The sequence below is a fragment of the Rhincodon typus genome, chromosome 10, assembly GCF_021869965.1.
Source record: "Rhincodon typus isolate 14 chromosome 10, sRhiTyp1.1, whole genome shotgun sequence".
NCBI classification, from domain to species: domain Eukaryota; kingdom Metazoa; phylum Chordata; class Chondrichthyes; order Orectolobiformes; family Rhincodontidae; genus Rhincodon; species Rhincodon typus.
The window spans coordinates 26,724,055-26,746,943 of record NC_063341.1 but is presented as its reverse complement, the minus strand read 5'-3'; the positions used below and the strand labels follow the sequence as shown (position 1 = coordinate 26,746,943).

Genomic DNA, 22,889 nt, shown 5'->3' with positions numbered 1-22,889 from the left:
AGAATGGCAAAACAAATTTCTGTAAAAGGAATTGATTTTATCTTGGGAAATGACTTGGCTAATTCAAAATTCAAATTGGCCTCAGTGAAGGTAGTGGAACAACCAGTAAAGTTTTTAAAAAAAAGATACAGTCAGAACATTCTACATTGTTTCCTGTGTTGTGACTAGATCTCATGACCATAGACCTATTGTTACCAGAATGTTTTTTAAAAGACAGAGTACTAGTGACGAAATGGAGATCACCTCAAATACCAGCTGATGAGGAATGGGCAGTAGTCCACTAGTCCACTAGCTGGCAGTTCCGAGTATCATAATGAAATTTGAGAAGCTCATGAATTTCCAATAGGAGGTCATTTGGTATTAAGTAAACACAGATTAAAATTCCAGAACAGTTTTATTGGCCAGGATTACATTAAGATGTGGTCACATTTTGCCAGACACATCGTACACAAGATTGTGGGGAAATCCCAACCACCAATTAAGCCTGTGCCTTTAATTGTGAAAATTTCAAAGAATTGCTTGCAGCACCTTAATAGATTATTTATGACTCTTATCGAAAACAAGGAATTGCAATAAATACCATACAAAAATTACAGACTGTTGACAGGATTTTCTGAAATCAACCTTTGGGAAAAATTAGGGCAAAAATGCTAGTGGAGAAGTTAGTTCAATTTTTAACAAGATACTGATTAGCAGGATAAATAAATTTATCCTCGATCTGATGCCACAAGCATTTAAAAAAGTTTGTTTTGGAATACGACAATTTACATCAACTCAAAGGACATCAGAAAGATGGTATCAAACTTTAAAGACCACAGCACGAGTTTAGGGCGAAGGTGAAGTAATTTTCTTGTTACTGTTTGTCATTGAGAATCTAATAGAGACTTACTAAGACTATAACCAGATACATAAATCAATGTGTAAATAGACAAATTGTCTAATAGACGTCAATTTAGGACAGGGGTAGCTAACTCTTTCTCGTGGGCAGGTCATATTTCAATTTTTCTCTTCCTCACGGAGTCAGTGAGCAAATTTAAGAAAGGATTGCTACAACAGTAAACATTAATTTATTTTCAAAATTAAAAAGCAATAAACTGATTAGTTAAATGAGTAATTAATAGAAATGACCATTAAAAAGTGCAAAGCAGCCAAGTTTAATAAAGCCAACTGTGCCTTTCTGGTTAAGCAGAGCTGCAGAAAAAAGAAAAAAAGAATATCAGCCCCAATTCATGATCACCAGGGAAGGAGTGGCAACCCAAGCCAAAATAAGGACTTTGGTTCAACTAACACTGATCTTAGGTCACTTCTGATTCAGCACTGAGCTGACCTCAACAGAATTCACACGAAAGTAGGGGTCTGAAGTGAACTGACATAGCTTTCCCCCATTCAGCCTTATTCCTCATCTTTCTTTCTCATATCTCTCACTCCTTCCCTTCTGTCTACACTCCCACCAAGTCTTTTACCCTCTAATGCCGACTTACTCTGATCCCTTTAACATCAAGGAAATAATCCACGGGCCTTCGCACTCCAAAACCTTCCACCTGCACTATTACCATACCGTCAAGCATTTCACTTTGAAATGAAAGTGGCCAGTGATTTCTCTTTCTTACCAACCCCACCCCCCACCCAGAGAGATTTAAATGCAAATTGGAAAAAAGCTACTTTTTTTTTTTTAAGAATAAGAAAATTGACGGGACCAACTCACTGGCCTATCATTCTCCTCCCTCACCATCACAGCCTGACTTGTATTTCCCTCTTAGTAGACTCTCACTGCCTTCTTTCTGTGGCAAGAGTCATGGCCACGTGCCCAGCCCTCAGGCTGCTTGCTCCTCCTCCAGTCACAGACTGGTTCACGCCCACATTTGCTGCTAGTAGGCTTAGAAAAAGCCTCTGACTGGAGGCACAATTCCTTGCAAAGTCTTCCACACTACTTACCGGTATTTGAAACTCCAGCTTCAAATAAAACAAATTAAACAAACAAAAAGTTTGTGCAGCATTTAAGCCTTTTATGGCTCAACAGTTCTCCAGAATAAATTAGTTTCTAAGATGATGGTGCAAACATAGAACAGGATACACAAGCAGCCTCACTCAAGATGCCAAATTTCACTGCACTGTAATCATGTTTCAACATTTGATTATTCAAACATTATTGAAATGCTATTTTCCTCTTTGACTAAGCTACTTTTGCAGGAAAGAAAAAGTGCTATTCATAATGCCAGAACAGTTCAAAGGTGCTTTACAGTTAAATACTCCGGAAGCGTAGTTACTGTTGTAGTGTAGGAAAAATGACAGCCAATTTGCAGATGGCAAGGTAGTTGAGAGAGAGCAATGTGCTAAGGACCAGAGATGTTGAGGATTAACACTGGATACTGGAAGGTTAGCCAACTCTTCTTTGAACCAGGACTGTAGGAATAATTGGAACCATTTGAGAGAGCAGACTGAGTCTGTTTTAACAGCTGATCTGAAAGACAGTATTTCCAGTAGTCCATCACTCCCTCAGTACTGTACTGGGGTTCAGCTTAGAAATTCATGTTAAATTCTTGGAGTGGAATTTGAAACACATCCTTCGGAATTAGGGATCAGCATTACCAACTGAAATATCGTTCAGGGCAGCTAGTGTTTTCGTACTTCAAACGCGTGACTGTACAAGCAAAAGGTGGTCTGCAATGCTATCCAAAACAGTGAATATTACAACCAAGCCCAATCCTCAAGCATTTCTGTGCAGGACTGAATGCCATACCAACCAGGAATTCAGCTTGGCCGAGTTCCCCAACTTTTGTTCTGCGGGACTTAAAAAAAAAAGTTAGTTATGAAAATTTAAGTAGCACACAACACAACGTAGCTTGCATGTTTAACAGTATTTAATGTAAGTTTAGCACCACACCAATGTTCGTAGATTTTTCCTTCAAGTAACTTACTGTGCACAAAAGAACAAGTGATTAAACATAAAACAGTTTTGTTTAGAACATGGTTTCATTTATTGAAGGCAAAGCTGATTCCAGCAATTGCTGCACAAGTTCTTACACAAAAAAGACATGAACACAAAAGCTTAGAACAGAAACCATTTTTTTCCAAGGGCTCTATAATCTTTCTTGCAGTGCTCCTGTTCCCCAGAAATATAATTATTCCAAACAGCATACATGCATGCAGGTTGTCAATTCATGCCCTGGTACTTCTGCTAACCTTCTGGGACCTGTCAGCTCAGTGAACAGATTCAGGGTGCAGTGAGGTGATTCAGTACCAGAGTAGTTTTAGAGTTAGGTGACCAGAGCAGAACAGTGGAATGTTTCAGTGGGTTGGGCTGTGGAGCTGCGCTTCTAACTGTGGTGCAGAGCACTGATTTAGAACAAAGGCTTTTGGGGCGGGGATTCTCTTTGTTGTTTTCAATTAGTAAGTCTTTATTACCGTGAAGAGGTTGTTGTACACTATTTCCCTCAAAACAAAAATGGATTCCTTTTCTCCACTTCTTTCTAGTGTTGCACTGCTTACCAACCTGGCCTGAATGTTCTAGCACCACCCGAGCTTCAAACCTTACCCCACAAGCATGAGATATTGGTTTTGAACAGTTCTCAGCAACTCCGACATGTAACTCTTCCATCCCAAAATAAACAAAATGCATTCCTACAGTTACATCAGCTATTGCCATCAGAAATTCAACTGAAGTCTCAACTGAAAAAGTGTTTTCATCACTGTGACTTAAAGAATGGCTTTAACAGGTATTTTCCATGTGACTTTGCAAATGATACATTCAGATCTTTCCACAAAGCTCAAAAAGGACAGAAATGTTTCGTTACATTCAAGAGCCTGAAACTTTTACTGGTATGATGACCACAGTGTATGACCCATGCTATTCATTTTCATTCTTAAATTGTAAATGGGAGTAGCAGGTGGCCACAAGCAGCAACAAATAGCCACAAGTACAGGTGGCCCACTTACTCAGTCACACACACCTGCTTTGTGCCCCGTTTTGCTGAACCAGCAGCATTGCTGGACCCTTTTTTCACTTTGAAAGACACTGCCAAATTGGGAATAAAAATCACCATCAGACAGAAGCTGACAAAAGCTGTTCTTATCTAGTAATTAAAAGAAGCCTGAAACTAGAACTAAATAGATAAATTAACCCTTTCAAGGTTGGTATGCTATAGTAAAATTTATAGCTACTGTTATAATCAAAAACCACTAATTTAAAATCCTTAGCAATTACTGCTTTTTTTGTTTTAAGCAGAGCTCTCTGCTGCACGTCTTATCAGCATTTTAGCTAGGATTGCTACAGAACAGTATCACAAGTATTTAATATTGTAATTACTACTGCAGCTATTGACATTAACGACTAGTTTTTCCTTTTAAAAAATCTATTAGCTAAAGGTGCAGTGATGTGAAGCTGTTTTCAAACACACAAAACCCTTGCCTGTCTGAAAAGTTACCTTCATATAAATTCACTAACAGAATGCCTCCACACATCCTTATGTAATAGGTTTGAGGAAAGCTGACAAATGGGCCAGTGTCACTACATTTAGAGATTACAAGCACACCTGTTCCTTAACAGAGCAGAAAATGATCACTCTCAATAACCAAGATGATAAGAGGATTTAAAAAACGTAACCATGTCCTCACCAGCAGAGCATTCATTAGCTGATTCTCTTTTTTTTTTTTACAATGCAACACCACCTCAGCCCACTTGACTTTTCATTCCCCATCTCATCTCTCTTTGTTTACCAACTGTATTAGAGATGTATAAAATGGAGAACAACACAGGAGATCTTTGACCAGAATCAAGTGTTTAGGAGATAACTGAGTGAGGCAGGTGATGGACTTTCCTCTGGAAGTGACAGGAAGCATGTAATGTTCTTTTTTTATTTTTTCCTCAGCAGCAGCTTTGTGCACACGCAGCACTGGTGGAGTGCTTACGCCCTCTCAACAGCAAGAAAACACAGAAGAGAGGGCTGCCACCTGCAGGGGACCGTGGGTTGTAATGCAAACCCAACATGCCTTGAGTTGTGTAACCTGGATTCACCGGTCATGCCATTGTGCCTCTCAGTGTGGTGGGTTCAGTGTGCCGAGTCCTCGCTGTTGCTTCTGTTTCTGCTGCATTAGCAGCTGCTCCAGTGCAGAGGGTCCAGGATGCATCATTGAACTTGACCAGATTGACTGAAAGGGGAGATGGGGAAAATAAGTAAACCTATTATGGAAATTCAGCAGTCCATAAAGAAATATTTTTGAGTAAAGGAATATGTGCATAGACAGAGTGCGCACATCCCAAGAACAACAGAGTCATAAAGTCAGAGTCAAAGCACAAAAACAGACCCTTTGGTCCAACGCATCTGCGCTGACCATACATCCCAATCTGACCTAGTACCATTAGACAGCATTTGACCCATATCCCTCTTAACCCATCCTATTCCTTTACCCATCCAGGTGCACTTTAACTCTTGTATTTGTTCCTGCCTCCACCACTTCCTCTGGCAGCTCATTCCATACACGCACTACCCTCTGTGAAAAAGTTACCCCTCAGGTCCTTTTTTTAAAAAACACCTTCCAAATCCAATTTCAGACTAGATAAACTTAGAGTTTGACTGATAACGTCACCTCTGCTTTAGATCCAAAATAACAGTTTACTGTAAAATATTATGCCATTATCAGAAAAATGCAAAAATTGTTTTACATTCTAGACAAAAAGAGAACTAAAGGATACAAAATCAATTTTATATTCAGCTTGCCCTTAATAGTTCACTAATACATTTTGGGACTTGCGAGTAACTGACTAAGTCTTCACTGCTTGAATTTGATGCAAATAGGTGGCTTGCTAGGCTATTTCAGACAACAGACATTGACACTGGTGAGAGACTGGAGCAACTCACTGGTCAAACTAAGAACACCAGGTCTCCTTCCATAAATAACATTAATGAACCAATGGGCTTTTAGAACATCCAGCAGGTAAATGGTCACCTCTATGTTTCATTTCCAGACTTTTTCTTTTAAAACCAGAATTGAAATTCTTAACATATCACAGTAAGATTTGAACTCATATTCTTTGGATTATTAGTCTGGGCCTCTAGTTCATTAATCCAGTAACATTACTACAACACTGCCAAGCCCACTGCTTTAATTATGTGCTGTTTTTTAAGGTTATCTTGAAATATAGTTGCAGTCTTAGTAGCTGGATCATTTAATTACTAATTTTTTTAAAAATAGTAACTTTATGCCAGAAGGAACAAACAGATTTGTATTTATATAGCATCTTTTATATCTGACAGGCATATTTTGCAGCTAGAAAAGGGTGCTGACTGGTTGGAAAGTCAACTCTGGGTTCAAATGCAATTGTGGCAGCTGATTCAATTGTGACTTTCAAAAAGCAGCTGCATAATTATGAGGAGAAAAAAAAATTTCAGGGCTATGGGGAGAAAGGTATGGACTAAGACAAGCTGGGTTGTACTTGTAGAGGGAGGCGTTCGGCTGAATAGCTTCCTTATGTGCTATAACTACTGATTTGTTTTTCTAAAAGATCTCTAATGTAGGAACACAAAGAAGCCAATTTCCACATAGCAAGACGCCACAAACAACAATGAAGACAATTGACTAGAAAATCTGCTCTGGTGCTGGTGACTAAGGAGTAAGTACTAACCACCTGATTGTACGTACTTCTGCATTCATCCTTGAAAAAAACTTATCCAAGTTATTTGAAACCAGCACCTTGTGTTTGGCCTTCCACTCCAAAGATCCATATACAATGCTCAAAATACACAAGCAGGGGTGGTGGGTGAACTTGCTCCCAAAAACGGTCAAGTATTTTGGGATAAATTACGCCCAGGGCACTCAATCAGGAAAAAAGTTGCCCTCATAAATGGAACTGAAATATTGATAGGAGTTGCTCCTTTTCAACATGTGGCTGTTAGACCCCTCAATGAGTTTAATCAGCAAGTTTAGGAGAGAAGCAGCTGGTGATGAGAGGAGTTTCTGAACAAAGTTTGGGAAACTGGGGCAAGAATGAGTCAGCTGGCAGCAGCAGAAGGTTGGGCAGAGTCTGCTGAGTGAAGCAAGAAGCAAGTGACCACAAAATTATGTGGGAGAAGGCGAGGGGAAGGAGGAAAGAAGCAGACAACTGCTTGGGTTTTTTCTTTTTTTGGTGGGGGGGTGTGGGGAAGAGAGGAGGTGAGTGGGGGAGAGGGAAACAGGCGATTGCAAAGGGGTAAAGGGGTCCGGAGATTATCAGGGGTTACCTGTCGAGAAAGAATATTTGGCTAATTAGCAGCCAGTGAAAACTGAAGTCACAAGTAATGAATTCCATGCAATTTAACATACTCTTTATGAAGTGTGCCAGTTATTGAAATAACCGTTTGGTGCGATTTTATGTCTGTTGTCTTGTGCCAATTTAAATATGCTGGCATCTGGAAATACAAGTTTTCCTTGTGTGTTTACCTTTAAGATTATTAAAGGGTTGATCATTATTGAAGATTTGATGAATAATTCTATTTTGGCTTCTGAGCGCCCAATACCACACATAAATATAGAAGGCAATTTACTACACGACTACGTCTCACCTAATGAAGGAGTTCATGAAAATCAAAAAGTAGCTCCTGAAACTAAAAACACAGCCCCAGAAAATCAAAAATTAGCCCTTAAGAAATCTCAGCAAGAGACAGAGTCGTAGACAGAACATGTACAGCACAGAAACAGATCCTCTGGTCCAAATCATCCATGCTGACCAAATATCCTAAATTAATCTAGTCCTATTTGCAAGCATTTGGCCCATATCCCTCTAAACCCTTCCTATTCATGTATCCATCCAGATGCCTTTTAAACATTGTGATTGTACCAGCTTCCTCAACTTCCTCTGCCAGCTCATCCATACACGCACCTCCCTCTGCATGAAGAAATTGCCCCCTAGCCTTCTTCACTAACTTGTCTACCTGTGACTCCACCTTCAAGGAGGTATGAACCTGTACCACAAGGTCTCTTTACTCCTTGAAGGTGGACCCCTCGAAAAAATAATTATTCTGACCAGCTACTCAACCCTTTCTCCCTTGATCCCAACAAATCAAAATTTCTTTCCTATCTCTGGATTCTCCAATATGGTCCACCATTGTTCTCTCAAGTCTCAAGACACAAGTGTAGTTGGCATAATGGGCTGTGCCATTCATCATCAGATCAAGCTGAATATCAGGTACCAACAGACCTCCAGTAATTCTCCTGTTAAATCTACCCTCATCTGCAGCTAAGAAACAACTTAGGCATCTCCATTAACAGCAGTCTCCTTAAACCACAGCTCTCTGTATTTTCAGCTCAATTACCTAATGTGAGGAGATCATGAACTTCTGAAACCATCCGTTCAGCTGTCCCTGCTGGTCCCCCACCGTCATTTTTAACTGAGCCAAACTATTGTCATCCCCTTGCCATACCCTTTTTTTCTTGAGCTTTCTGCCTCATTCCCTCCGCTTGGCCCCATACCCATGATCTTTGACCTTGTAAGCTACCTTGTCACCTCAAATTCCATCATTTCCAAAACAATTAAACATCATTTTACAACCCAAATTTGTGCCATCTTTCCTGAAGCTTCCTATATGTATTTCTCTTCAATCAAATTTTTAAATGTGTCACAAGTTCACAACAGCCCCTAATTAATAAGAGTCACACAGAGTCTAATAGGAGTCAGATTCATACAGCTTGGAAAGAGACACTTCAATCCAACTCGTCCACACTGACCAGACATCCCAATCTGACCTTGTTCCATTTGCCAGCATTTGGCCCATACTCTTCTAAATCCTTTCCATTCATTCACCCATTCGGGTGCCTCCACCTGCCTCCGCCACTTCCTCTAGCAGCTTGTTCCATATAGGCACCAACCACAGCGTGATAAAAGATAACACCTCAGGTCCTTTTTAAATCTTTCCCTTCTCACCTTAAACCTATGCCCTCTAGTTTTGGAAGCCCCCACGCTGGATAAAAGACATTGGCTATTCACCCTATCCATGCCCCTCATGATTTTATAAACCTCTAAGGTCACCCGTGAGTCCTTCTCCCATGACTGATCATGAAGCATTTACCTTAATTGTTCTGCAACATTTGACAGTTGAAATAACATCACTTCCAACGTGCCCAATGTGTTATTCAGCTCAATGAGATTTTCCACAGGTTTGTCTTGGCTCTGATTTTACTGTCATAGCCAAAGTATCTCTAACAAGAGCTTCTTTTCCCATTGCTTTATCTTCATGTGTCTAGGACATCTCCTTGCTGTCTTCTGTACGTAATCCACAATGCTGCCCATTTGGCAGCATCATCTACTGATATAGGATTAGCTACCAAACATATGCTGATGACATTCAGCTCTATTTCTCCATTGTGGTTAGTCAGTAGCCTTGGCTGACATCCAGTCTGGGATGAGCTGCAACTTCCTTTAGCAAAATATCAAGAATGAAGCCACCACGGACTGTACCTTTGCCACCAATTCCATTCCCCACCCTGTCTTAGGATGAGTCAACTCTAATTGCAATCTTGGCATCCTATTCAATCAAGTTCAGTTTTCAAATTCATACACTATCCTTTACACAGAACACCTACTTTCACCCCTTTGAAGTCACCTGCTTCTGTCTCAGCCATCCCCTGCTGAGACCTTCATTGATGTCTTTGTCACTTCCCGACTTTAAATGTATTGGGCACTACTGTGAAACTACCCCCCAGGTGATAGTGAGTCTTCCGCCTGTTTCATAGTCGGGTTTATTGACAACAGCATTGTTGACATAGTCCATTATATTTCAATGCCTGTTCCGTGTGGAATTCACCAATATCAGATTTGGCTGTTATAACTGGTCTCAACATTTCTGTCAAAGAGGATAAAAAATAATTTAAAAAATTAAATGGTGACTTGATTGAATTTGAAGATTAAGGGGAACAAATGGAATAGATAGAGAAATTATTTCTGTTGGCTGGGGAGTCTAGAAGCAGGGGCTTCATCTAGAGCCAGACGTGCAGGAATGAAGTTAGGAAACATTTCTACACAAAAGGATGATTGGAATTAGTAATTCTCTTCTACAAATAGATACTGAAGGTACATAAAATTCTTATTTTAAAACTGAGATAGTACATTTTGGTTGACAAAAAAAAAAATCGAAGGGATATGATGATAGATGGAGTTAGTTGACAGATGAGCCATGATCTAAATAACAGAACTGATTTGGAATGTTAAATGGCCTACTCATCTGTGTTCAAATGACCCTACTCCAAGTATCTAGACAGGATCCAACATAGCTGTTACGGACTCTTTGACTAAACAAGGCCACCAACAAAACCTACATTATCATGAAATTTCAAGAATGCACATTTAAAAGAACTAGCGGAGGACTATTTCCACTGGTAGAGTCAAATCCCAGCGTCAACCATTACCCTCAGAACTGGAAAGGAAAATAGGAATCAGGTAGGACAGAGGAACGAATCAGTCAGATATCATACCTTGAAACTGTCCATGAGCAATGTGGACGAGTCATCCAGTGTGGTGTCTGGGGCAGCCCACGTGTTGCTAGGTGTACCACCCTGATGCCAGGTGTTGTCTGAAGAGGAAGATGCAGCAGGTAGATAGTCCAGGCCAAATCCACTCATTACTGCAAATTTTTAAAGAAAAAGAAAAGGCCAAAATTAAATATACGGTATGTTAAGGAATTATTTTAATGTACACTCTAAAAAAAATTGAAAATACCAGTGACGGCCTGGTTTGATGTTGGAAATTATAACTTACATTGCCACCAAAATGAAAATGAAATAATAAAGACCACAAATAAACGCTGCATGGGAAAAGAGTACTGTTTAAGGATAATTATTTTAATTTGGATTTCCCTCCCTTTGACCAATTGCATACTTACAAATTCATTATATTAACTGATATATCTGTAAGAAAAACTTCTATTTATATAGCACCTTATCACATTAAGATGTCTCAAAGTGCTTCATGAAAAAGATTTTATTTTGGAAGCACAAGACTTATTTCCACAAACAGCTATGAGATGAACAATTAAATAATTCAGGCCTTTTGGCCTTTGCAGCATTGGTATTCAGCACATGAGAAGTCTCTGTTCTTCGAATAGTGCTATATGACGTTTAACATTCAGATCAACAGGCAGATGGTGATTCAGATGGCAGGGATATAATTCAATTTTTAACCATTGCTGCAGTCAAAAATTGATAACTTGTGCCTTTAAAGACAATTTCTTGACAGCTTGCTAAAGTTTTTAATTCTTTGGCTTTTCCTGATCACCTGTTGATATAAAATTATTGTTTAACCTACGCCATCTGTTCTAGTGGAAATATTGAGCCCACAGGAAACCCAAATTAATCATTCACCTTGTCTGAATTATTTCGCCCGTTCATTATCAGGCTTAATAACTTGTATCGTTCACTCTGGACTGTATAGTGAACCATTTCAAAAAAACATGCACAGGTTACAGGCAACAGAAATTATTTATTAACTTTAGAATTTTACAAAGGCAAATGAACTAAGTTCTAAATAACTTAAGCACCCTTTTATTCACATAGTTAAGCCACCCATTAAAGATAAAGGAAGATAGCAATATTTGAGGATGCTAACCTGGCTTGTCAGTACGTTTCATGTTCCAGCGGTCAGCCAACCTCCTCTCACTGTTGTCAGGCGTTCCAATCGGTCCAAATCCAGAGAATGAGTTCTGGTTGTGAGTCGGAGGGGAACTTGGTAGGCTGCTGGGATTAGAGGAGTGTGGAGACTGGCTTGCTGGTGTTGAATGATCTATTGTTTTAAGAAACATGTGAAGAATGAACACAAAAATAGAAAATGAGGATTCTTCCACCCCAACCTGCAATGGTTCCACTAAGAATGAAAGAAAAAGCCTGTCATTTCACTAGCATAGACTAATGGGCTGGATTTGAACCTAGATTCCAGGAGTTGGAACTTATCTTGTCAGTTATTTACCAAGATGTTTATAGGTGTTTAGAAGGTTTTTAAAAAACATGCTGTTATTACTTTTCCCTGAACAAAATGCAAATCAATATCCTTAATTATTTGGTGATCAATTGACCAATTACTGCAGGGATTTAAAAACAATCAAAATATTACTCAAAATAATTTATTTCCTTGCTCAATATTTTAAAAAAATTGCTCAGAAGCTGCTAAATTAAAGTCACGGTATGCTGGTGTCTATTCATACTGAAAAATACTGTGACTGAAACAGGGCTTCACTTACACCACTCAAAATCATGAAAGGAATATTTTCAGTTGTGAAGTATTTCATAGTTCTGTGTCTTTGCTCTAAGCAAAGATTACATTTTAAACACTGACCTGAACTGGCAGGAAGAGAAGGGGACCAAGGGTTTCCATCAAAAAGTGAGTAACAGGAGGCCTCGTGGAATGCTTGGGGTAGTGCATTCTCTGATTTCCCACTTGGTGCTAAATTCTTGCCATAAACCTCACTGAAGATGCTGTTATTCTGAGAGTTCTCCTGAAGTAACAAGGAAAATGTAATAAGGTCAATTGATTTGGCACCCTGATAAAATATTCAAGTTAAAACATCATTTCAACGATATGTTTTGTTTCATGACTATCGTCACATCTGTCTACATTTCAGCTTGAATTTTCTGACCAGATGCAAGTAACTAACAACTGAGTTAATTGACACTTTGTAAAGAAATCAAAATAAAATCAAGCTAAAAGTAAATAAATATCTTACAAGTATTACTCTGCTATGTAAACTTCATAACCTAATGTTTGTTCTTAGATTATTCTACTACTGGGTGCCTACTAAAGCCAAGTACCAATAGCATAAAGGAAACCAGAAGCTCCAGTTCAGCACTGAACTGAAGATGTGGAGTACAGTTTGCAATATACATCATAAGACAAAATTATCTCAATGGAGGAGCTGAGAACTAAATAAGTGTCTTTATTTCATAGAATCAATCTTGGCACATAGAAAATGAGGCTTTTGGGGAGGCGGGGGGGAGGAGAAGGCATTATTTCCTTAATATATCTTTAATAATTACAATATGAAACAATTAAAATGTACACCTGCTACTCTGAGAAGTTAAAAAGCATTGAAAAAACTGTTATTAATTTTTGGAGACAGGTTTTGATTTTGCTAAATGTACCTGATTGAGTGAAAAGGGTGGTAAAGATAATAAGGAAGAAGACGTGATTAGCTCAGAAGGTCTCTCAAGTCGTGACCTGTTTGGCATCTACATGAAACAAAAAGGTAATTAAATTACATTAAAATTAAATGTTTTGGAAAGTATGTCACATCTATATGCTATATTAACTTATTACATACATTTATATAATGAATGACTGAATTAACAGTCACATTTGACTTTTCTGACATTTGCTGATATGTTCATTAACTCCTCCATCTTATTCGGGATCCATAAAAACAATTAACAGATCAGATAAGCTGTATTTTAGAAACTCTCTCGTGGAATGTGAGCGTTGGTGAAGCCAAAGTTTATTGGCCATTCTCAACTTCCTTTGAGAAGATGGCAGTGAGCCACTTTCTTGAACTACTGCAGACCACCTGCAGGTGTAGATACATTGTGGTACAGGTTTGATTCTCAGTCATAGAATCCTTCACACTGACCCTCCAAAGAACATCGGACCCAAACCCACACACCCACCCTACCCGAAACCTGCATTTCCCATGACTAATCCACCTAGTCTGCACATCTCTGGACACTATGGGCAATTTAGCACCCGGAGGAAACCCAAGCAGACACTGGGAGAATGTGCAAACTATCTGCGTGGAGTCGCCTAAGGATGGAATTGAACCCAGGTGCCTGACGCTGTGAGGCAGCAATGCTAACCATTGAGCCACTGTGCTGTTTCCCAGTTAGGGAATGAGGAATTACTGAAGCTGGGTTATTAAGTACATGCATGGCTGAGATAGACAGACTATAGGAATCCCAACATGTATACTGACCACTGAAAGGAAGCTTGCAGCACACAGTAAGTAATTGGTCCCCGGCTAACTTCTCAATTAGGACATCGAAGACAGGGAGCTCACTTGACTGCTCCATTTCATGTGCCAATTTGAACAAAATGAATGGAGTCCTTCAAGACATGCAAGGAAATTCCAATGTACAGTTGCAAATGTATCATTCTAGAGATACAGTTCTCATGGAACCCAAAAACACATTGTTTTTAGCCAGGTAGCTCCAGGTTTTTGATCCAGCAACAGTAAAAGGAATGATGTTCTAGCTTAAAATCAAAATATTGAATAAGAACTGGAAGATTATGGTGTGCCTTTCTGCCCATTGTATTTGTCCTTTTAGGTGGCAGGGTTTGTGGGTTTGGCAAGTGTTGTGAAAGCAACCTTTGTGACTTGCTGCAATGCATCTTGTAGATGGAAAACATGTCCTGCTACTGTGCACCTGCAATCGAAGGAATGAATGTTCAAGGTGGAGGATGGGTGATCAAATGGGTTGCTTTGTCCTGGTTGATGTCAAACTTCTTGATTATTGCTGGAGCTGCATTCATCTAGGCAAATGGAGAGTATCCAGCACACTTCTGACATTGGAGTGAGTTACTCGCTGCAAAATTTTCAGCCTCTGATGTGCTCTAGTCACAGTATTTATTTGGCTAGTCCAGTTTCTAGTCAGTGGTAACTCCAGGATGCAGATATTGGGTTCCAGTAGTAATGCTGCTGAACAAGTTTTGTTTTCTCCATTTACAAGTTTGTTGACGACACCACCATTATCACTTGGATCTCAAACAACAAGACGGAGTACGGGAAAGAGATTGAGTGCTTAGCAGCATGGTGTAAAGACAACAATCTCTCCAACATTAGTAAAACGAAGGAGCTGATCATTGACTTCAGGAAGTGGAGTGGAGGGCATGCCCCTGTCTACATCAATGGTGCTGAGGTGGACATGGTCAACAGCGTCAAACTCCCAGGCGTGATGATAACCAACAATCTGTCCTGGCTCACCCACGTTGATGCGATGGTAAAGAAAGCACAACAACGCCTCAACTTCTTCAGGAAGCCAAGGAAATTTGGCATATCCACAAAGAATCTTACCAATTTTTAAACATGTGCCATAGAAAGCATCCTGGGTGCATTACAACATGGTATGGCAACTGCTCTTCCCAAGACTGCAAGAAACTACAGAGTCGTGAACACAGCCCAGGCCATCATGCAAACCAGCCTTCCATCCACTGACTCCATCTACACTTGCTACTGTCTCAGGAATGTAACCAACATAAAATACTTTTCCCACTCTGATTATACTTTTCTTCCATCGGGCAGAAGATGTAAAAGTTTGAATACACGTATGAACAGATTCAAGAACAGCTTCTTCTCCGCTTCAATCACAACCACCTTCCTTTTTGCTAGATATGATTCCAGCCAATGGGACATTTTTCATTGATTCCCAGCAAGTTCAATTTTGTTTGTTCCTAATGTCACACTTCATACTGTGTAAAACAAAACAGTACTGCTATCAAAAAAAACTGAACCAATGGCAGTAACAATGAGAGGCTATAGGACCTACAAGTCAGTCAACCAGTTTTAAATGCATCTAGGGCTTCCTGCTGCCATACAGGTTTCTCCACACATTAAAAAGACACTGAACATCAGTTTATTTCATAACATTGAAAAATATTAGTGGAATAACTTAAAAGATACTATTCTGCAGGTTGAAAACGTTCAAATTAGCCTAAAAATTCATACTTCAAATGATTTGGTTACCCTAATGTAAAAAATAGCTGTTGTGTCAACAGCTGTGTCTGCACATTCACATTCTTGCTGGATGTGCGAGAAACCCAATTATAAAATTTACTTAGCTACCACTCTTCCCAATTTCCAGCCACAGTAATGTATTCAACATTTTGCAGGTAATTTCGAGGACCTAGTACTCTCACATTCATACCACTAAACTTCAATCTCCGTCTCTATTCTGGCAGCAATATACAAACTCAATATCAATAGTAGAAGGCAAAAATATGGACATTCATAACAAGATTTCAGTATCAAAAGCTTGATTCTGACACACAAGCACAGGAAACTGGCACTCTGAACTTTTAAAACACAATATTTAATAGCTAAGTTGATTCAAATCTCTAAAGAAACCCTACATACAAGTTGTACACCCATCATTATCATGAGAATCTCTCCTACTGTCGTGGTCACGTTGCAAAAAAAGTAAAACTGCCAGAACATAAACTGAAATGCTAACTTTTCCCTTCTTCATAGATGCTGGCTGACCCGAGTTATTCACGCAATTTGCTTTTATTTCAGATTTACAATGTATGCAGCACTTCACTTTTGCTATCAAAGATCAGATCACTACATATAACAAAACATTAAGGAATATATGTAAGAAAACCTTGAAAAAATTCTTCCAATCTTACAGCTTGAAACATTAAGAGATGAAATTAAAAAGAAAAACAACTTATATGCAATATTTAAGAAATTGGTTGCCATAATTTTAATGACCTTTCCATAAAGCACTGGGATTATCTTGAACCCAAAAACCTTCTTAAAATGAACTTCCTCTGTTAGCAATGTATAGTCTTTGCGACTTTCCTTCTTAAATGCTGCACTGAAGTTTGCGTGTACGTGCAACTAAGTCTTTGAACACTATGACTGGCACTGAATTTTAACATCAACAGCAGTTGACAACACAAGTTGCTACACTGGATTCTAACACCTGTATTCACAAACATTGTGCAGAATATGCATGAACCCAGTTTCCCAGACCGAACAGTTGTATATTCACCTAGTGACACTTGTTTAACAAGTGGAGCGAGACAAGTGATTTCGTGGGGGGGCGGGGGGTGCAGACATGGAAAGAGTCCATATTACAGATCCTGTAACTCAGGTGCCTCTGAAGAAAGAAAGAAGTGATTGAGCAGTAGCAGTCAATGTGTGATTCAATGACAGGTCTTCAGAGTGGAATTCACACAAAAATTAGAAGAAAGCACCTCATGCATGAAAGAAGTTGTGTCTTACGCCAATGTGATGATATGTCCTTCCGTGAAGATTGTGATAGGTGCCTTTAAAATCATGAATAATCAATGAATGAAAGAGAGAGAGCATGAGTGCACCCATTTTCCCACCTTTGTGCAGACGATAGTGCCTTGTGCCTGCAAGAAAGTAGCCATGTCTGGAATGCCAACATCCTGGTCATTCAGATTAGAATCAGCAACACAGACATAACTGCCAGCCCTGGTAAACACCCAGTCAACTGCACCATCTAGGAAATCCCAAAACTGTCTGTAGAAGACCTCTGGAAGGATTTAGTGCCAAAAAGATTGAGGGCTGTGGTGACTTTGACTGGTAAAATGTGATCACCAGCTCAATCAAGTGGCAGGCTGTTTAGGAGGCTGCATATATCCATCATTACTAGACCTAAGATCTTGAGGCACTGGTGTTCAGACACAAAACACCTTCCTGTTGCAATTCATTTCGACTCCCCCTCCCACTCCCTGGATGACATGTCCATCCTGGGCCTCACCCATGTCACAATGACGCCACCCAAAAGTTGGAGGAGCAGCACCTCATATTCCGCCTCAGGAGCTTACAGCCCAATGGCCTAAACGTGGATTTTACCAGTTTCAAAATCTCCCTGCCCCAGCCTCATCCCATAACCAATCCTCCCGCTCTTCCCCACCTTCTTGACTTGACACAACCTGTCAACTTCTCTCCCACCGATCTGCCCTTCTCTCCTCACTGACCAATCCCCACCACTCCCTGCCTGCACTCACCTACCTTCCCCAGTCCCACCCCTCCTATTTATTTCTGAGCTCCCTTCACCCTCCCCATATCTAGAGGGGGGTTCGGACCCGAAACGTCAACTTTCCTGCTCCTCTGAGGCTGCTTGGCCTGCTGTGATTCTCCAGCTCCACAGGTGTTATCTAGAGACTGATCTTATGTTTTTGTGTCAACAACACCTCCTGTTCTATAGCCCTCTGCTATGCAGCTGAAGGTCTGTCAGCAGCAGGCTCTGGCAGGTGCTGTCAGTAATCAACCTCTATGGTCTAATCCGAAGCAGAAGCAGCAAATCTCCACAAAGTATAGAAGATTAGTTCTAAATTGTACAGCTATCACTGCAGCAAAAGTAATTCACAAAAAAATCTTTTTCCACTAACGGGTACAAAAGCATTTCTGAGTATTCAATATTAGTTGATTTTGTCCAAGATTGGCTCAGAATCCTTGATTACTGCTACACATTCATTTTAGTTTCAGAAGTAAATTTCAAGAAGCTTGGAAAACTCATGAATCTAATGTTACATGAGTCAATATTTCTTTAATTAAGCAGCTTAACCCACTCCAGTCAAATGTGGAAGTTGGAAAGTTAAATTCAGCAGTTCTAAGCCCCCAATTCTCTCCATCAACAATACACTGTTTAAAATTCAGCCTTACAATCTACCATTAAAAATCAGCAAACAATAATTTAATGAAAGATCAAATAAAATAGTCAAAGTCTCAGAGGACCACAGGCCAGCTGTCTCATTAAGCAGAAATGACTGGTGGTGAGTTTCACCCGAGGGTCACCACACTCCGACAACGGAAGATGTTGAGAAAGTGGGGCCTTCATGGTAACCTTAGTCGGAATTGAACCCACACTGTTGGCATCACAAACCAGTTGCCCAGCGAAGTGAGCTAACCAACCTTCAAAGATCAAATATAACAATAGCATAAGTACATAAGAAATAGGAACAGGAGTAGGCCATTCAGCTCTCAAGCCTGGTCTGATCATGGCTGATCCAACACTCACGTTCACTTTCCTGTCCTTTCTCTATAACCCTCGATTCCCTTACTGATGAAAAACCTTTCTCAGCTTTAAATTTACACAAGGACTCTGCCCCCACAGCTATGTGACAAGGAGTTCTCAACTATTAGAAGAAATTCCTCCTCATTGCAATCTTAAATTGGCACCCCTTAATTCAGAGGCGATACCCTCTGGTCTTAGACACTCCCATGAGGGGAAATATCCTCTTGGCATTTAACCTGTCAAACCCCTTAAGAATCCTGTATGTAGCAATGAAATGATCTCCAATTCTTCTAAACTCCAGTGAGTAGAATCCCAACCTGTTGAAATCTTGATCATAAGATAACCCCCCCCATACTGGGATCATCCTGGTAAACCTTCTCTGAACTGCCTCCAATAAAATGATCTATTCTTAAGAGGACAAAAACTACTTGCCGTTCTCCAGATTGGCCAGTACACTGTACAGATGGAGTAAGATTTCCCTACTCTTATACTCAAACCCCCCTTGGAGTATTAGTCCCCTTCCATTAGCCTTCCTGATTTCCTGCCGCATCTACGTGCTAGCTTTCTGCGATTCGTGCGCGAGTACCCTCAAGTCCCTTTGTGATGCAGTTTTCTGCCGTTTTTCCTCAATTTAAATAGTTCTTTTTTCTCCCTTCCAAAATGAACAACTTCACATTTTCCCAGATGGTACTCCACTTTCCAACATTTTGCCTACTTACATAACTTATCAATACCTCTCTGTAAACTGTCTGTATCCCTCGCGCAGCCTGCTTTTCCACCTATTTTTGTGCCAACTGCAAGTTTGGGTCAGTGAATTGGTTTCCTTACTTCAAGTCATTAGCATATATTGTAAACAGCTACGTTCCCAGCACAGATCCCAGTGGAAACCCGCTGGTTGCCAGTCAAAAACCTGAAAAAGAACCCATTTGCTGTTTCCTGCCCATTAGCCAATTCTCTAGCCATGCCAACACCGTGGCCCTTTATCTTATAACTTAATGTTTTGAGAGGTATAATGTCAAATGCCTTCTCAAAGTTCAAATACAACACATCTACTAACTGTCTATCTACTCTGGTTGGAGACTTACTCAAGAACTAAAATTAATCAGATATGATTTCCCTTTCACGAAGCCATATTGACACTGGTTGATTAGATTATGGTTTTCCAAATGTTCTGCTATTACTGCCTTAATAACTGATTCGAATATATTTCCAACAATAGATGTTAGTCTAATTGGCTTATAGCTACCACTTTTTGCCTCCATCCTTTTTTGAATAAAGGTGTTGCATAATCAACATGTTTCCAGTTACCTGCAAATCAGATCTTATGGTCTGACAAGGCTGGCTAAAAATCATATTACTGAACTGCACTGGAGATGAGATTGATTGGAGGAAGCAACAAGTTTCATGCTTTAAAATTATAAATGAAGTTTAAAAAAAAAACTTAAGAATTCAATGTATCAATTTTATATTTAAGAGGCATGTTGCAAAGGGATCTGGAAATTGTCACTTTTTATTTTATATAAATGCAATGCATTCCTGATGTTGTATAAATAGAGAATAGTGAAATACTTCAAAACTGAAAGCATTCCAATGTCAAATGACTGCAAAAAACTGACTGGAATCCACATAGTACAGGTGTCTTCAATTTTCAGTGCTATGTTAGCAATATAAACTCAAATTACAGTTTTTGGAATAAGAAAGGTCATGTGTAGGTTATGCTTCAATTGTTAAGCTAACAGGACTTAACAACATCTTTGTATCAGAACAACAAAACCCAAAATTCTATCCAATATAACTTCTTTAATCCAGTACTTTTATGTAAACTATCCCAATTCTAGAAATGTCAAATTTAGTTGTACAGTCTACATCATTGATTACTTCATATCACATGTACAGCACTGATTTGGAAATCTAGTAGATTCGCCATAGCACTGCTTGCCAATTCAACAGATTTTACGAAAAAACCATAAGCTTTACGCAGACAACACCAGAGTAAGTGACTGAGATGGTTGGAGGCTGTGTTAAATTTATATAAACATTGAGTTTTGAAAGTTTAATTAAAACATGCAAAGATAGCGCCCATATAATTTGAGGTTTGCACAGCATCTATAATCGAACTTACAACATGTGCAAATTTAGTACATTATTTTCTTTCACTAGAGAAAAGTACTTGAAATACCATCTTGTGCTTTTCCAAAATTATTTGGAGAAGCTAAAGCATGCTAGAGACAGATAGAAATGATTTACTGACGCAGTAGAGAAAAGTACGCACACTGTGTTCGTTCAAACAGACAGGGAGAGACAGAGAAATGGGAGAAGGACAAGGGAAGAGGAGAAAAAGAACAGGAAAGAGAGAAGGAAGGGTAGAGGGAAGGAAGGAAAGAAAGAAAGAAAGAGAGACAGAACTCAGTAGGAAGGATATTAGTCAGTGACACCGAAGACAATGGAAGTACTTGCCAGTGAATTACTATCACCTATTTCTCGTCAGCCTGACCATCAGCATAATGATTTTAAAAATATTTCTTCACTTAGTGAGCTATTTTGCAGGAGCAATATGCAAATAATTACTTGGTAATACAGAACTTGAATATCACTGGGGGAAAGCAAGAGACATGATGCTGATGTTTTCAGTCTTGATCCATAAGATATAGGAGCAGAATTAGGCCATTCGACCCAGTGAGTCTTCCACCATTTGATCTGATGGCAGTATGTTTCTCAATCCCATTCACCTGCTTTCCCCTGTAACCCTTGATCCCCTTACTAATCAAGAGCCTATTTACTTCTGTCTTAATTACGTTCAGTGACTTGGCCACCACAACCCTCTGGCGATGAGTTCCACAGATTAAGCACCCCTTGGCTGAAGAAATTCATCATCTCCTTTAGAAGGTTGTCCCTTCACTGAGGCTGTGCCCTCAGGTCCTACTCTATCCTCCTGGTGGAAACATCTCCACATCCACTCCATTAAGGCCTCGCAGGTGTACTGTAATTTTAGTCAGATCCCACCATCACCTCCGTTCTTCTAAACTCCATCGAGTTCAGACCTAGAGTCCTCAAACACCCCTCATATGACAGGCCCTTCATGCGGGATCATTCTCAAACTTCCTCTGGATACCCTCCAACGCTAGCACATCCTTCCTTAGATATGGTGTCTAAAACTGTTCGCAATATTCCAAATGCAGTCTGACCAGAGCTTTATATAGTCTCAGCAGTACATCTCTGCCCTTGTATTCTAGCCCTCTTAAAATGAATGCTAACATTGTATTTGCCTTCCTAACTGCTAATTGAACCTGCATGTTAACCTTAAGAGGATCCTTAACTAGGACTCCCACATCCCTTTTGCTTCAGATTTCTGAAGCCATTGCCTGTTTAGAAAATAGGCTCTATTCTTCGTAGAAAAGAGCATAACCTTTCACTTTCCCACTATGTATTCCATCTACCACTTCTTTGCCCACTCTCCTAGCATGTCCAAGTCTTGTACTCATCTGGATAGAATCGCAAGAAAACCAAATCTCAAAAGGGAATAATTTATGCTGCAGAAGAAGGGTTACTGATGGTAAAGAGTTTACTTGCCAGTGAATCAGTACCCTCTTATTCTGCACAATGAATTGCATTTCCATTTGAGATTTAGTATTCTTGCAATTCTATTCAATTAGACAACAAAAAGCTTTGTGAGCGTCTTTTTTTTCGACAATATTTATGCAATAGACCAGACGTGCGAGATGTGATGAATACAGGACATGAGTTAAAACATCATTTAGCAGAATCAAATAGCATCCAATACAGCATTCAATCAGTAGCTTACAGTAGAGTAATAAAAACTATGCCAAGGAAGAGACATTTAAATGTATAGATGCATGTGCATTTATGAAAAGGAGCATCCAAAGACATTAATTGTCACTTCGTAGAGCATTGACAGTGAAAAATTAAGTTAGGGAAAAGATTTCAAACAAAACACCTGTCGTAAAAACTAAAACTTAACTAAAAATGTCTCAATGAAGGATTAGGTGGAAAAGAAACACATTGGTTTCTTGGTCACTGGAAGTTGTGGAAAAAAAACACTAAATGTTGATAAACTGAAAACATTGAAGATGCAGAGGAATCAGGGTATCCTACTGCATGTACTGCAAAAAAAGTGCAATTAGGAAAGAATCAAATTTGCTATGTGATTTTATATA

General features: G+C 39.5%; 1 protein-coding gene across 1 annotated transcript in view; it reads right to left on the bottom strand.

Annotated features, from left to right (window-relative positions):
• Window positions 1–2,843: 2,843 nt before the first annotated feature.
• Window positions 2,844–22,889, bottom strand: part of smg7 (SMG7 nonsense mediated mRNA decay factor) — a 78,244-nt gene continuing 58,198 nt past the window's right edge. Inside the window, exons 18-22 of the mRNA XM_020527607.2 lie at window positions 13,099–13,185; window positions 12,296–12,455; window positions 11,573–11,746; window positions 10,444–10,592; window positions 2,844–5,148 (exon numbers count right to left, since the gene is read on the bottom strand). Of these exons, the coding sequence (XP_020383196.2) occupies window positions 5,035–5,148; window positions 10,444–10,592; window positions 11,573–11,746; window positions 12,296–12,455; window positions 13,099–13,185 (684 nt within the window). The 3' untranslated portion in view covers window positions 2,844–5,034. The remainder of the gene's footprint in view (window positions 5,149–10,443; window positions 10,593–11,572; window positions 11,747–12,295; window positions 12,456–13,098; window positions 13,186–22,889) is intronic.